This window comes from Eptatretus burgeri, chromosome 11 (assembly GCF_056783735.1).
Source record: "Eptatretus burgeri isolate ZD-2024b chromosome 11, Ebu_testis_v1, whole genome shotgun sequence".
Lineage (NCBI taxonomy): Eukaryota > Metazoa > Chordata > Myxini > Myxiniformes > Myxinidae > Eptatretus > Eptatretus burgeri.
Genome location: NC_140971.1, coordinates 91171290 through 91188319, shown reverse-complemented (window position 1 = coordinate 91188319; position 17030 = coordinate 91171290). Strand labels below are relative to the sequence as shown.

Here is a 17030-nt window from a genome sequence, read left to right as displayed (position 1 = left end):
ACCCCCGAGGAGAAGATGCAAATTGAAATCGGCTACCCCCTAAAAACACGTTTTTTTGGGCGTGGCTCCGCCCATAATGGGCGCGCCACGCCCATTCTCAGGAAAACACAACTAGATCATGATATAAACCTCCCACCAAAATTTTATCAGGATCGGATAAAAACCCATGGAGCTATGCTCGGGACAGACAGACAGACAGACAAGCCGGTAGGCGGACATGGGTAGTCGCCTACCCAATAGAACCTGACGCGATGGGCCTGTTCGATGGGGAATGACCTAAGGATTAAGCACAAGAAAATTCATGATTCTCGCTTCAAGGGTTAATGCTGCAGATTGTTTTTTCATTAAAATACCACCACATTTAGAGGTTTTTCGGCCGTTGCTAGGCAACAGAGGGGCCCATAGCAACAGTTCTTTCTCACACATAACTAGGACATACCATACCAGTTTCATGTATATCTGACTTATAGTCTGAGATATAATGAACTTCGTTTTTTTATTGTTTTCGACCAGGGTTCATTCAAAGTCTATCTTCTCCGACAGTTTTCATAGGATCCGGCTGGAAATTTTTGACAATATGGCTGAATGTACTGCCCACAGTCGCTTGTGGCCCGATTTTTGAATTTTTTTTTTTTAATGATTTTTCAAAAATTTCAAAGTCCCGTTGCTAGGCAACGGTGGTGTCCATAGCAACGGTTCTCATTTGCACACAGCTAGGTCATGGTATGAACCTACCAACCAAGTTTCATTGAAATCGCCATTGTATTAACGGAGCACTGGACCGAACAGAGGGACAGACAGACAGACAAACAAACATATCGACGGAAAAACTGATAAGGGTAGAACAAATTTCAAATTTTTTTATTTTTCGACTGGATCGACTACCCAACAGACATACAGACATACAGACAGAACAATAACGAATATAGTGGTCACTTATTTTTTTTGTGAAAATATTTTTTCGTGAACCAAAAACATGTCGACAACCACCATAGAAATTCTGTTCAACCAACATTTCTCGTCTGCTACGATGGCTACCTATTCTTTAAAGGATCAGGAAGAAAAAAAAACAAAAGAAAACTAGAGTAATTCGACTGCGCACAGTCGATGGGTATGCCTCCGCTCTCCCGCACAAACACTTGCGTATTGACATATTTGACCCTTGACCTTTATCATATCTGACCCAACATCTAATCAGTTAATTGCCCTGTCTAACTTTACCTTTGTACCAAGTTTGATGAAATTCTGTCCAATATTTCTTAAGTTAGGGCCTAAACAGTAAAATTTAAGAGTTTGACCTTGACCTTTGACCTTTATCACATCTGGCCCAAAATCTAATCACTTAATTGCCCTGTCTTACTTTACCTTTTTACCAAGTTTGATGAAATTCTACAATTTGCTTCTCGAGTTATCGCGTAAACGAAAATCCGGACGGACGGACAACCGGAAACATAATGCCTCCAACACCCTTGGTGTAGAGGCATAAAAAAGGTTATATAAATATGTATCCACCATTGACAGCGTCAAGTTGGTGTAACAAGATTAGTAAAAACAAGCCGGGAGGTGACGATGGTTCGCTGCCATTATTGAGGAAGCCCAACCATAAAAACCTACCTCTTCCGTCAAAATTGACCAAATCAAAATCGGATTTTTTATATATTGTACTTATGGACATTACGCACAGATTCTAGGAAATGAAATTGTGAGGAAAAAAAAAAAAAAAAGTTCAAGTGGGCGTGGCTCCGCCCACAAGGGGCGTGTGACGCCCTCATACAAAAAGACAACTAGTCCATGATATCTAGCTTGTGTCCAAGTTTCATCAAGATCGCATCAAACTACGTCACGGAGCTATGCTCTGGAGAGAGTCACAAACAGACACACACACACACACACACACACACACACACACACACACACACACACACACACACACACACACACACACACACACACACACACACACACACACACACACACACACACACAACAAAAATAGTGGTCACTGCTGGTGCCCACAAACCAACAAACCTGTGGTGGAGGAATCAACATGTGGTCGAGAAGGTGCACCCGAGAACCCAAACCTCGGGAAAGCAGTTGGCACAGTGGAGACAGCGATGCAGCCACAAAATCGCCCCCGCAATCCAGCCGTGCTTTGTTCGGCGCGAGCCGTTCGCTTGCCGCGGCCATGTGTCCCGCCTTCACACTGAGAATGGTCGATTGTGCAGTGGTTAGGCCTTCATGCATCTGACCTTGTGATGCCAAGCAAAATCGACTATTTTAAGTGCTGGAAATCAGAAGCTACTCAATGAAGAAATAACAGTGTCGTTGGAAATGCCAGGCAATCGAAGGTTCGCTCTGGAAATAGGTGTTCACGTTTTCTCAAATGTACAAAGGAAAACGAGAGCCTAAGAATGTCATTGTCTGTACTCACATGTTAAGAAATGGATAAGAAAGAGCCATTTGCAAGCCAAGACAGAGGACAGCAACGATGTACCAATTAGAATGGCATACCAGTAGCTATTTAGAATGCTTTGATCAACAATGGAGTAATCACTGCATCTTCCCATGCCAAACATTTCTCGGACGTACTGTGATGAAGACAGAACGAGTGTCTCGTTGGAGTACATACCTGAAGATGTGGTCAAAGGAGAGAACGAATGGGCAAGATGACAGAAGAAGGGTTTGTAGAGGATTGGCTAATGAGTCTTTAATAACCGACAAGGCATGTTGGGCTTCTCTTGATACCTTGATGGGCAAAGAACAGGTGATATAAATACTCAGAGAAGACCAACAAACTGAGCATGACGTTTTACCAAAAATAACAGAAGGGAAATTGAAGCCGAGAAGATCTATTAGAGACTGAGGGTGAAACACGAGGAGGAACTTACCCTTTGGTAAGTCGCTATTGTCATATCAGCACACAGGTTGACATGGCCAGTGGGATCCACAAACACAACATCATAAGCAGTGTGGAAATCCAGAAGGAGGGGCTGGAAAAGAACACGAATCTCAATCAATGCTTGGAAAGTCCAAAAGATTTATGTTGTAGTTTCTGTACTACAAGAACATCAAAAAGAAATGCATCACACCAACCTTACTACGTTCCAAGTGTTCGAAATCAATCAATAATGTCATGAGGAATCAACATCCAAAGCAAGCCGTTTCACAACAAACAAAAAACAAAACAAAAACAAAGCAGCTTTCCTGCAGTCACCATTGCCACCTATCGCCTTGATATCCCATTCCAAATCAACACCAGAACTGGTGCAAAATGTCCTCACCATGCCCGACGCCGGATTCTTCACAAACGTAATTCCCTGCTTGGTCCAATCTGAAGTAGCTAAAAGGTAAAAACAAGACAAGTTTCATAATAGTGTACGATAAGGAAAAGCCACAACAACAACAAATTTCTTTTGCAAGTTTCTGGTCCCAAGTGCAGACATACCGAGATGTGATAGCAAACAGTGGAAAACCTGCCAAGAGTCAAACCCTTGGGAGAGTTGGCCCGTCGATTCCAAATACGCGGCCAACATGGCTGCCAGGAAACCGCTAAAAGCACCACGGCCCTGTCAAACAACAAATAAATAAATAAACAAACAAATCAATAAATAACGCGTGCACATGGCACACGGCATTTTACAATCAAAAACTAAAGTTTTATTTCCTTCGGTAACAGCGTTTTACTTTTGATGCACAAAGATGTGCTATGACTGAAAAATGCTCTCATTCATGAACGAGGTTGTTTGAATATATTGTTACGGTTGTGGAAATTCACAGGACACCATATAGGTCCTTAGATCAGTTATGTCGATAAGTCTGTGTTCAGACAGATTACCCCATCGATGTCTAAGGGTATTATTATTCGTGTAACCGGGCTGTGATCTTTGAGTCAGCCGTTTTTCTTTTACTATCTTTATTTTGGACCAACCGCATTTCAATCACCACAACCGCCTTCACAACAACCACCTTCTCCACAATGACATCTCCTTGCCATCTCCTAAACCACATCTCAACAACGAACAGCATCGCCTCATCTTCATCTCCGCAAACGCCACCATCTTTGCGCCAGCCACGGCGAGTTCCCCATGAACGGCATCGCCGCCGACAGACGCAGGGGTTCCCTGTTAGGACGAGGGCCGGTGATTTCCACAACGTCCACGTGGGGCTGATGATCTCTGCCATGTCCGCTCTCTCCGAGCTTCGCATCGAAATCGGATCAAAAGATAGAAAGGGGCGGAGCCAGCGGGGGGTTAGGGGGGGTCAGAGGTGAGAGATCGGAGATCAAAACCGCACCTCACGGACCCAATACAAGGGCACGCAGAGACGCCAAGCAGGAGTTGTGTGAAGCCGCGTTGGGAGCTGGATCAGTCTGGAGTCTGGAGTCGGTGAGGAGCTGGAGAGAGCAGAGGAGACGGGAGCCTGGAGCGCAGCCTGCCGTGCCGTGCCGAACTGTGGGTCGCTGGGGAGAGGAGTCGCCAACCAGCGGCATAACGGTCCGAAGTGATTGGGCCCCAGAACAGTCCAAACGACGCTGAGGAACGGACGGGCTCTTAAGAGAGCATCAACTCTGAGAGAGCAAAGGCCCGTTCATTCCTCTGAGGCGTTGTCGACTAGGCCCGATCGACCGGGCCGCACGAGGCCTGGGCCGCGGTCACGCCAGCTGCCGTGTGGACGGGACGCCGAGGAGCACCCAGCGAGTCGGCACGAAGGCGGCAGGTAACCAGCACGGTCTCTCGGAGCTTTTTCCGTCTACACAGCTCCTTGACTACTAAAGACCCACAAGGTCCAGTTCTGCCCCCTTGCCTTTTCTGGGGTTTTTCTTTGCATGAATGATGTGGCGCCAAGTCCGTTAAGTAGAACTGTTAAGTACATGTAAATAAATAGACGGTTGTAATTCTTTTTGTTACTCGTGTCCTGTCCCTTACCCCCATTGCATTAATAGCATTGCTTGTATACTGCATTGGTTGCATACATCACTGCTTACGGGTGTGAAATAAATGTCGTTTAAATGTTCACCCGTTCGTTGCGTCCTTTCCCTCATTGAACTGCCATAATTGAGTTTGGAATATAGCTGGCTTTTTAATAGCCGATAAAAGAATCGGATCCAGCGGGGCTTGGCGATATACACCACTCGGCAAATCGCAAACGGAGCGAGCTACTTAGCGGCTCGTTTCCAAGCAGGCCCCGTTGAGGTACAGTCTCTCGGTAGTCTGCCCGTGTGATTAATTAGGTGAATCAACCATTCGGCGATCGGACCCTGTAGCGCGTGGGTAGAGTGTGACAAGGCTGTGGCGTGATTAAAGATACACCCGTAGCTGGATTTCGGCGTTGATCCGAAAGCTGCGACTAGGTTTGTCTGTTCGGTGGGCGAGAGCGGCTGCCATTGGCTAGAAGCGGTCGCCCGCACGCCGAACGGGTGGAAACCACAACAGTATATTTTACAATCAGTAGATGGACAGGTTAAATTCACACAAGATGGTTTTGGAAAACAAAACACGAGAGCGAAGTCGATGTCCAGAACGCCATTGAAAATCCCCCCGTTTCCCACCGAAAACAAAGTTGAAAGACAGCAAAAAGTTCTGCCATGAACAACGCAAAATAAAATTTGGTTTAAAATCCCCCCCCCCCCCGCAACCCCGGTTTTGCCGCCTGTAGTTCTCACCCCCTGCGGCATTCACCAGGGATCAAAACCCAAAAATCTTCACATATTTCATACTTCCCACAATGTTGATTGCATATATGCCTCGTGTTGGCTTAATGGTTCAGGTGGTGGACTTAGGATCCCAGGATCCCGAGTTCAAATCCCCCTCGGCTGTTGAATTAACACTAGGTGGGGTTGACTCTGCCTGTCATCCTTCCGAGGTCAGCAAAATGAGTGCCAGCTTGCTGGTATCCTGTGTTGGAGTGGCGAGCTGTCCAGGAATGTATCCAATAGCCAAGGAGACTGCTTAGGCAGCACCAACGCTCTGCACAGAGCATGGTCCCAATGGATGGATGGATTACATATACAAAGTCTAATTTAAAAAATGTTTGAAAATAAACCCGTAAATGAATTTTTGTTGACCGCACCCCAAAGCGGCAGGGCCAAAAATGATATTGCTCTCGCACCTTCTTGGCTAATGTGCTGATCAGAACAACAAGTTTTGGTGAATTTCTGCACAACTGCTTCGGAGGGGATGGTGTGACGGACAGACAGACGGAACTGATTACAATATCCCCCCCCCCGGTTTTTTGTTTCAAAAAGCGTGGGGATAACAAGCGTTCAGACCTGATGGAGTTGCCTTTGGTGAAGCCAGATACGGGTGAGTATTAGCCCGTCTCTGCAGCCCGATGCAGAGGAGAGGGTCTCCAAAATGAAGCTCGTGTGTTTCTCCAAGAAAAGGTCATTCAGCACAGCTGCGTTGTAGCATGGGGTTGGTGGCAATGTACCTGGGGAAGTGGATTGAAGGTAGTTAAATCAAAAATCTTGCTCAGAATATACAGGGTAAGGAGATGAACACCATTTGGATCGCTTTTAGAAAAACAGGTCAAATGGCAATATGAAGCGTCAATGAACGACCAGGTCAAAGTACAGACAGAGATGCAGAAGAGAGTAGTAAAAGACCAAAAAAAAAACTTCTCTTCTCCATGAGCATACATCAAGTATATAAAGAAAACAAAATGGAAAGATTTGGGGTCTTTGGGATTGGGATAGGAGATCAGAAATTAAGGCCATGGATGGGAGAAATGTTTGAAAGAGGTCCCCCTTTATGACACAAGTTTCAACACAATTTCGAATTCATTACCAGTTGAACTTGCAGCCGTTGCACCAGCCGTGTCTTGGGTATCCGCAGATAACCAACTGGGACGGACATTGTTGTGGACGGGGTGCAACCACAATGGCTTGAAGCGCTCCAAATCAACACACGGCAACAAACAAAACGAGACGTTCCGAATGTTTTTTCCTGTATGCGCAAGGAAGAAACGCACAGCACACTGTTCACGGCAGAACGGTTGTTGTTCACATATGGAGGGAGAAAGACATTGTAGATACCTAATTCAGGAGAACATATCGGGCCGAGTAAATTTTTGAAATAGCATGCTATACGTCATTGTTGGTCCAATCTCTTAATGTTGAAGAATCACTTAAATTGTTTCATCTGGAAGAGGGGGTCTTCACAAAAATCGAATCCGTTTATCCTCGTCCGAATCTGTCCATAACTTTTTGAGATATAATGGTATGTATAATTTTTGGCCCTATATCTCAGTTGTGAAGAATCACTTAAAAATTTAAAGTTGCCGGATCTGGATCTTCACCAAAATCGAATCAGTTCGTCCTCGTCACACACCAAACCTATCCACAAGATCTCATCCGAATCCGTGCACAACTTTCTGATATATCCTGCACACAAAGACAGACAGACAGACAGACAGGGTTGAAAACATAACCTCCTTCCACCTTCGATGGGCGAGGTAAAAACGTAACGTGAGTGTTGACCAATTCATAAGAGGTGAAACAAAATGATCCGTAGATATATTGTTCAGCAAGAGGCTTGACTCGACATTTTGTCGCTCTGGTTTTTAGGGCGACATCATTACGTGGTATGGGGCTGATAGGATGGCCGAGAGGTACGCACACTCGCCTCGAATGTCAGCCCGGCTAAACCGTCATCCCCGTGTTTCACAGGCAGGGCGATTCATCAACGTGTGTGCCATCCTTCAGATGGACATTAAAGTGGGAGTCCCGTCTGCCGGCATTAGTTGATGGACGTTAAAGATCCCAATAGTGCAATTCGCGGAGAGTACGCCAGCTGTCACCGGCACCCTGAACAAACTCCAAATTCCTACCCTAACGGGCAGAGGGCATTGCATCAGTTGCACAGCCACATGCTCAGTCAATGATGTTAACCACAAAGCCTTGTGCCACATACAAACAAAGATTACATGGTATCCATCCATCCAGTGGGACCATACGCTGTGCAGAGCCTTGGTGCTGCCTAAGCAGTCTCCTTGGCTATTGGGCGCAATCCTGGATGGGTCACCACTCCGACACAGGATGCCAGCATGCTGGCACTCATTTTGCCGACCTCAAAAGGATGACAGACAGAGTCAACCCCACCTGGAATTAATTCAACAGCCGAGGGGGATTTGAACTCAGGATCCTAGGATCCCATGCCCACCACCCTAACCATTAAGCCAACACCAGGCATATACATGCAATCAATAAGACCGTCTTCGATATCACAAGGTGTTGTGGGTGATCATCCGCCGCATTTGCCATCATCTCACCTGTGGAGGATATCAGCAGGGCAGGTTTCAAGCAATTTCCTGATAGCCAGGTGTATTTGAGCGTCCACAGGCTGCGCTCCTCTTTTAGATGTGTGGCTAAGAAAGCCAAGTAAACAGCTCTCTTCCGCAGATAGCACTGGTTCAGATAATCTCTCCGTTGCAGAGAACCCTACATGTCAGATTGGGATTGCATGCCACATAATTACAGGGGAAAGGGGGGGGGGGTGTACGAAACTTTTTTTTTTGATTGGTTAGTGTCGTTGAATATCCATACTTGTCTCTTTTACAGTACAACACAGCTTTAACAATTATCAATGTTTATACGAGCCTTGGCTTCAAGGATTAAAGATTAAAATACCTTGGGCATAGTGAGCATCAGGTCTATGCAGACATCTGGCCGAATGACCTCACTGGTAACGTAGCTACCAACGATTTTCACTTCTGCTGGTGGGCCAAGAGACATTCGACCACCCGATGAGAGTGCTGGACCGGGAGGCCATGGGACACGCACCCCTTCTGGAATCCAACTCGTGTCGTCGAGCTGAGCACATCGGTATATGCATTACTCAATGAAATATATGCAACTGTAACAGTCACACCTTCATTTTTGATTTTCAGGTTGTTTTTTTTTTTTAAACGAAATTGCAATTTAACAACAAGACTGCAAAATGGAGAAAAACAACCACACTGTCGTCTCGATGAGAGGGGATGAAAAATTCACGACATTCATCATCGTCGTGTACCGTGCTCGATTTGCTGCCGAAGTAGCTACGATTGTGGTGGCGCAGCCAATCAGGCTCAGAAAGTCAGGACAGGAATTTGGAATTTGTTCAGGGTGCTGGCGATAGCTCGCCGACTCTTCTCAAAGGACACCGTGGGTTTTTAACATCCACCTACTATCGCGAGCAGATGGAACGTCCGGTTTAGCGTCCATCCGAGGGACGGCACAAACATTGATGAAGCAAATCACCCTGCCTGTGAGACACCAGGATGGAAGGTACCTCCGCCACCGAAGCTGAAGGCTACACAGTATGGAGGTGAAGGAGGTTATGTTTTCACTCCTTTCTGGCTGTTTGTTTGTCTGTGTGCAGGATATCTCAAAGAGCTGTGGACAGATCCGGATCAAATTTTGTGGACAGGTTGGGCATGTGACAAGGACGAACCGATCCAATTTTGATGACGATTCGGATCTGGATTCGAGAATTATTTAATCTTTTAAAGTGATTCTTCACCATTGAGTGATAGGTCCAAAAACGATATCGTGCTGTGTCTCATGATATTATAAAAATATATTGTACCCGATATGTTCTCGTGGATCAGGCATTACGTAGTGGAAGTGTGCGCTCCACCGAGTGCCCTTCTAGTTTATAGCCGAGTCGGGATTCAAACCCAGGCTCAACAGCTTAGAGGTGAGTATGTGTACCTCTCGGCCATCCCACCAGCTCCTAGAACTCATTTCAAAATAAAAAAACTGATGTCTTATTACATAAATGAACTTTAACTAGTGCGTGCCCATACATGCAAAAAAAAAAAAAAACTTTCAAACCGCATGCCAGAAACAACAAACACACAGGCCGTTCCTTCACTCTCGCATGCCTGTACATGCGTGGCTGTACGTGCAAAAAAAAACAACTCTCAAACCGCGTGCCAGAAACAATAACCACACAGGCCGTTCCTTCACTCTCGGGTGACCGTACATGCAAAAAAAAAAAAAAAAAAAAAAAAAAACTTTCAAACTGCGTGCCAGAAACAACAACCACACAGGCCCTTCCTTCGCTCTCGCGTGCCCGTATGTGCGTGGCCTACGTGCAAAAAAAAAACTTTCAAACAACCACACAGGCCGTTCCTTCGCTCTCATAAACGACGACTGGATTGGGGCATTGTGTTTATCGATAAATGCGCATAAGAAATCGAGACATTATTAGAATATAGCAAGTCATCACTATCCAGAAGTCCGTATGTTGTAACCCGTAATGGGGAACGCGCTCTAACTTGGCCATAACTTGTCCGATTAATTTCAAAGCTTGAAAAGGCAAACAAACAGAGATTGCTGGAATTCTAGATAGAAGATAGATACTGTGGGTGCAAAACGTCAAGCAACGTGTCCTGTCATTGGTTACTGAGGATCTCTTCCCCATCGGCCACGCCCACGCAGCAACATGTCCTGTCATTGGTTGGTAAATAAATGGCCATAACTTGGGAACCACTTGTCCGATTAATATCAAACCTTGAAAAGGCAAATACACAGGTCCCAGCAATATATCTGGGAAGTTTCAATCAGATCGGACCAGTGGTTGTCGAGAAACAGCGGTCGGTCACACACACACACACACACACACACACACACACACACACACACACACACACACACACACACACACACACACACACACACACACACACACACACACACACACACACACACACACACACATATACACACACACACACACACACACACACACACACACACACACACAAAAATCGGATGAACATCACAACTGTCATGGTCTGTTGAAGTTCAACAGTAACGTCCGAACAAACCAGTGCATCGTCACGGACCTGCACGGCGGGCAGTGTGGGAAGACCTGCGAGCAGTCCACGCAGCTCCCGGACAAACTGATCGATGGCAGCACGGCGTTTTGCAGTCAACTTCACCTCCTTCAGCAATTCGTCCACCTAGCCAAGGGTCACGGAAAAAGCAACAGCGAGAGTCACGGGTGAGCAAGCGCGCGCGCAACACGCGTGCTGCGTTCACCTGGGTGGGTGTGACGGTGTCGCGTACCTGGAGACGCAGGAGTCGTTCACGACTCGGATCGACTTCGGTTGCGAATTGAGGGTCAGCTGACAGCTCCTCGTCCTGCGGCGGTCCTCGTGTCTCAACCACGTGTCTCGCCGACTCGTCAGGACGACCAACAGCGGGCTTCGCAGGCACGACCATCGCTTCAACACACACGTCACCATCGATCTTCTCCATGGTAACGTCGTCCTCCTTATTCTCCATGGTAACGTCGTCCTTATTCTCCATGGTAACGTCGCCCGCCTTATTCTCCATGGTAACGCCGCCCTCTTTATTCTCCATGGTAACGCCGCCCTCCTTATTCTCCATGGTAACGCCGCCCTCCTTATTCTCCATGGTAACGCCGCCCTCATTATTCTCCATGGTAACGTCGCCCGCCTTATTCTCCATGGTAATGTCGCCCTCCTTATTCTCCATGGTAACGTCGTCCCCCTTATTCTCCATGGTAACGTCGCCCTCCTTATTCTCCATGGTAACGTCGCCCTCCTTATTCTCCATGGTAACGTCGCCCGCCTTATTCTCCATGGTAATGTCGCCCTCCTTATTCTCCATGGTAACGTCGTCCCCCTTATTCTCCATGGTAACGTCGCCCTCCTTATTCTCCATGGTAACGTCGCCCTCCTTATTCTCCATGGTAACGTCGCCCGCCTTATTCTCCATGGTAACGTCGCCCTCCTTATTCAGCTCATTCTTCACTTGCTCGAATCGAACATGCTCAGCTGCACGTTCACAATTTTTAACAGCCGATTTCTGCTTCACAGGTTTCACGGTTTTACCTCTATGAGCGCCATGAATTTTACTCTTCGCCTTCCTCCTCGGTAAAAACTGGACGCCGGCCCTTCTTCCGGGCGAACTTCTCATCCGACTCACAGTCATGATCCCTCGCTTGCTTTTCGGTTTATTGGTCCGAACTCCAAGCTTGTTGAATTCGTCTTCCTTTGTTACGGCAACGCTTCGCACCATCGTTTGTCAGCACCATAATCGTTGACAACACCAAGCTGAATGAACTCCCCCACGATGATCACCCACGTGCCGGACACGGGAGAGCCCGATGACGTCAGACGTCAGTGACGTCATCACGCCGTGAGCGTGTAAACGTTACGGTGCAACGTTGTACATTTTATTAATCAAACAAATAAAACCGAGCACTTTAAAAGTGCATTAGGAAATATACTGAAGTACTGTTATTTATGGTAATTAAAAAAATCTAAATAGCGGGAAAGTAAGTCTCGCGAGACTTGCGCTGTGGAATTTTAATTCAGGATGAAAGTAACGACGAAAGCGAAGTAAAAGACAGTTTTCGTTTTTCCAATGGATATTGCTGTCGTCAATTAGCTTTTTCTACGTTGTTCTGTGGAAATAATGACGGCAATAAAAAAACAGAACATAGAGATAACAAAACCTCAGATATTTAACGGTTATAAGGTGAATAGTTGATTCGTATATTATTTCAAAGGCCAATTATTGACGATGCGATCGGGTTCATGTGGGGGAAAAAAAAAACGATTTATAATATCTTACGGGTCGCGACAAACTAGCGCTCCGAACAATATACACCGTCTAAAAATTTTCGATCTTCGATGCACGTTTCTTGAGGGGAAATAGCAGAACAACGGAGGAAAACAGGCGGGAACAAGTTAGGTGATGGCGAACACTTGGATGTGCGTGCCGTGAAAGGCGGCTGACGTTCAACATGGAACATTTACCTCAGAATATGTCAACATGGAACATTTACCTCAGAATATGTCAACATGGAACATTTACCTCAGAATGTGTAAATAAACGAAGTTGCCGTTGTAAGTGTGTAATTTAATTGTATAATTGTGTAATCTTACAACTCGGTAGAAGTAAAACGATTAATTAAATTGACAGGTTGCGATGATTTTTTATTCGTGCAACCTTAATGTTCAACGAGTAGGGGCAAAATATACTTTAAAAAGGTAAAATAAAAATTGTTAATAACCCGATAATAAAGGATAAAATTAAAAAATACATCAAAAAAAAAATCAACCCTCAAATCACTTTGCCGGTCAGAACAAGCAAAAAAATGACGTCATAAATCTCTGACGTCAACGAACGTCAAAAACATGCAACCGCCATTTTGTGGCGGCAGGGTTGTTGGCTCTGAAGAAGGGAAGGTGCATCGATATCGCAGAACAAAAGCGACCAATCAAGGAGGGAGGTTGGCGAGCCCGAGCACTGTGGACTCGACGGGCCGTGGCGGTTGATTTTAACCGGTGCCGGGGTGGGGTCGGGGGGGTGACCAGGGTGTCGGATCGCGCCCCGTTGCACATCCATGGCGATGTCAGGATGGCAGAAGGCCCTGTGGCTCGAGTGGAAAGGACTGCAGGAGGAGCCCGTGGAAGGTTTCCGCGTCGCTCTGCTCAACGAATCGGACCTGGCGAACTGGGAGGTCGCCATATTCGGGCCGCCGGAGACCCTGTACCAGGGAGGCTACTTTAAGGTAGGGCAAAAACGGCTCACGAACTTCACTGGACTTGTGTACCGGATAACACACCTCCATCGGAACATTACACACCTGCCGTCAGGGGGGTGTGTGTTCAGTTAGCCAGCAGCTTTTAGAGCGCTCGCTAAGCGGCTTAAGCCCTCATGCGAGCACTCCACTCGAAACCGTTAATAAGGAACGACTGGCTTGGCAAGCGCTAGCTAGCTGTTTGGTAACTGAACACGCCCCTCCCCTCCCCCCCATATCATGAGATCATTAGACCCGTTGCACGCACCTTTAGTTTGTAGGTTCAGGTTGGGTTTAGACCTCAGAGCTGTTGACTTTCTCTTGTGAGTTTGTGACGTACACTGTGGCATCTCCATGTCCATGTCCTTCTCCACGAGATGCATGGAGGGAGATTGAGCAGGAACGATCACTGCTGGATGGCCACACTTCATGTCCTGTGTGCTATATACAAAGCCCACAGGTGGACAACCCATGCAGTATGTATATATATATATATATATATATATATATATATATATATATATATATATATATATATATATATATATATAATATACACATACAGGGTGAGTCAAAAGTAGCACCCGATTTCAGTTTTTTTCTGCTGTTAAATTATTTCTGGGAAGTCATGTTGTTAATAATTGTCTTGCAGATTATTAATTTTTCGTAATCTATTTATTTTTGATTTTGTTTTTCAGGTTATTGCTGCGAGTTTGGAAAGTTACTGAATTTGCACCAAATTGAGCTTAATGGCGCAATTGACAGACAGTTGTGTCTACTGGGCTGCGAATAACCCAAGAGTGACGGTTGAGAAGGAGGTAAATTTACCTGCAGTGACAGTTTGGGCAGCCATCTCTCCATTAGGGATAATTGGACCCTTTTTCTTTGAGGGATCTGTCGCTGCAGAAATTTACCTGGATATGCTGCAAACCTTCTTTTGGCCCAGGGTACAAGATCAGGACTGTTATTTCCAGCATGATGGAGCTCCACCTCATTACGGACATTATGCTCGTCAGTGGCTTGATGAAAACTTTCCCAGAAAGTGGATCGGTCGCCGCGGTCCGATCGAGTGGCCGGCACGCTCCCCAGACCTTACACCGCCAGATTTCTTTCTTTGGGGGCTCATGGAAGACCTCGTTTATCGTGAAAAGCCTCGTACCATTCAGGAATTGAAGGCTCAAATCGCTGCAAAGTTTGAGGAAATCGATATCGAACTCTGCAGACGTGTGTGTCGCTCTGTGCCTGCTCGGATGCAATTGTGCATCGATCACGAGGGAGGGCACTTCTGAAAATTGCAAGTAAAACAGCTTGGTAAAGTTCCGTAATAATTTTTTATTGAATAAATGGTTAGATAAACATGTCATTCGTTTATTTCGACCTTCTTGTACACTGTCATACAAATGGCAAACAAACAATCAACTGACAGAAATCGGGCGCTACTTCTGACTCGCCCTGTATATATATATATATATATATATATATATATATATATATATATATATATATATATATATATATATATATATATATATATATATATATATATATATATATATATATAATATGTATTGTTCACAGTACAGGTGTCTCGAGACGTAAGCATTGGGGTGATGAAATGGATTCTGCTGTACTGATCCATGGCGTGAAAGCAAAAATGTTCAAATCTGAAGCACTATTACTCCTGTAGATGGGCTGACAGGTTTGCCTCGAGGTATGCACATTCACCTCGAAGTTGTCTAGTCTGGGTTCGAATCCCGACCCCCGCTATAAAACTGTCATCCCGGTGTTTCACAGGCAAGCTGATTCATCGACGTGTGTGTCGTTCCCTCGGATGGACGTTAAAAGGGTGTTCCGTCTGCCAGCATCCGTTGGTAGATGTTAAACGTCCCCATGGTGTCCTTCGCAAAGAGTAGGCGAGCTATCGCGGGCACCATGGATGAGTTCCAAATTTTTGCCCAAACCATCAGCGTCACCGCCACACCCTCAGCCAATGATGCCATCATGCTCCCTCACTACTTTGTGCTGCATACAAACAAAAAAGAAGAACAAGACTCCAGTAGATTTCGCAAAGCTTCAATTCCAGTTTTTTGATTTTTACCTTATTTAGTCCTTACTTACCCCTGTTTGTCTCTATGTTTGTTTTGTTTGCCTGTGACCAGTTTACGTTTTGTATCCCACTGATAGGCCGGATCTGTATCCAGACCTAAACCAAAATCTAATTGCCTTGTTGTTGTCACCTACCCAACTCGTCCACCAAGTTTTGTCCGAATCCGTCCACAACCTTTTGAGATATTGTGCTCCATGTCGTTTTTTTGGCCCTGTCTCTCACTGGTGAAGAATGGCTCATTCTCGAATCTAGATCCGCATTCGGATCTTCACCAAAATCGAATTAATTCGTCATTCTCACACACCCGACCTGCCCACCAAGTTTCATCCAGATCTGTCCGTAACTTTTTGAGATGTTGAGCTATTTATCGTTTTTGGATGTGTGGTGTTGGCTTAATGGTTAGGGTGGTGGGCTTGGGATCCAAGGATCCTGAGTTCAAATCCCACTCGGCTGTTGAATTAATGCCAGGTGGGGTTGTCTGCCTGTCATCCTTCCGAGGTCAGCAAAATGAGTGCCAGCTTGCTGGTATCTTGTGTCGGAGTGGCGACCCGTCCAGGATTGTGTCCAATAGCCAAGGAGACTGCTAAGGCAGCACCAACGCTGTGCACAGAGTATGGCCCCATTGGATGGATATCGTTTTTGCCCCTATCTTTCAATGGTGAAGAATAACTTTAAAAATTCGAGTATTAAGATATGGAACTTCAACAAAATCTCATCAACTCGTCTGTCACGCACCCAATCTCTCCACCAAATTTCATCCGAATCCGTCAACAACACTTTGAGATATTCTGCTCACAGAGAGACAGACGGGTGAAAACATAACTTCCGTCCACCCTATGTGGCAGAGGTAATTATCGTATCCGGATCTGGATCTTCACCAAAATAGAATCTATGCATCCTTGTCACACACCCAACCTGCCCACCAAGGTTCGTCCGAATCCGTCCGCAATTTTTTGAGATATCGTGCTCACAGACAGACAAACAGACAGCAGGTGAAAACATAGCATCCGTCCTCATTCCATGGCAGAGGTAATTCATCGTAGTGAGGAGAACTTAGGAATAAAAAAATGGGCGTTAGATGACTTGTGGCTAAGCGCATGTAAAGGCCCAGTCACACCTTGACGTTTCAGCCAGCTTATGCCGATTTTTGAAAAATTTGTCTAAAACGCTGGCACACGTCGAATACGTTATGGGTAAGTTTTGGAAACATTGAGAGCACGCTGAAAAACACTGCCATATGTCGTAGTATGCTGGCTTTCATCGTTTTACTTTGCGGTTGTCCTCAAATTTTAGCATGCTTGAAATTTTACGACTTATGCCAGCGTATGACTCACACATTCCACTACGATGTCCATAAGTTGTAGGCACGTTAAGCGATCGTT

At 45.7% G+C, this 17030-nt stretch overlaps 2 protein-coding genes across 5 annotated transcripts in view; one reads left to right on the top strand and one right to left on the bottom strand.

Moving 5' to 3' along the window:
- The window catches only part of NOL6 (nucleolar protein 6), a 58562-nt gene extending 46419 nt beyond the window's left edge, over window positions 1–12143 (bottom strand). Inside the window, exons 1-11 of one of the 2 annotated variants that reach the window (XM_085847342.1) lie at window positions 11054–12143; window positions 10831–10947; window positions 8627–8809; window positions 8269–8437; window positions 6786–6944; window positions 6269–6429; window positions 3446–3566; window positions 3282–3340; window positions 2889–2990; window positions 2630–2745; window positions 2029–2203 (exon numbers count right to left, since the gene is read on the bottom strand). In XM_085847342.1, coding sequence (XP_085703468.1) covers window positions 2029–2203; window positions 2630–2745; window positions 2889–2990; window positions 3282–3340; window positions 3446–3566; window positions 6269–6429; window positions 6786–6944; window positions 8269–8437; window positions 8627–8809; window positions 10831–10947; window positions 11054–12031 — 2340 coding nt within the window. In that variant the 5' untranslated portion in view covers window positions 12032–12143. The remainder of the gene's footprint in view (window positions 1–2028; window positions 2204–2629; window positions 2746–2888; window positions 2991–3281; window positions 3341–3445; window positions 3567–6268; window positions 6430–6785; window positions 6945–8268; window positions 8438–8626; window positions 8810–10830; window positions 10948–11053) is intronic. The other variant, XM_085847341.1, reaches the window with a different exon arrangement.
- Window positions 12144–13121: 978 nt separating this feature from the next.
- The window catches only part of LOC147017610 (ubiquitin-conjugating enzyme E2 R1-like), a 54566-nt gene continuing 50657 nt past the window's right edge, over window positions 13122–17030 (top strand). Inside the window, exons 1-2 of one of the 3 annotated variants that reach the window (XM_085847353.1) lie at window positions 13395–13532; window positions 14240–14359. In XM_085847353.1, coding sequence (XP_085703479.1) covers window positions 14291–14359 — 69 coding nt within the window. In that variant the 5' untranslated portion in view covers window positions 13395–13532; window positions 14240–14290. Of the gene's footprint in view, window positions 13533–14239; window positions 14360–17030 lie in introns of all 3 variants that reach the window. The other 2 variants (XM_085847354.1, XM_085847352.1) reach the window with 2 other exon arrangements.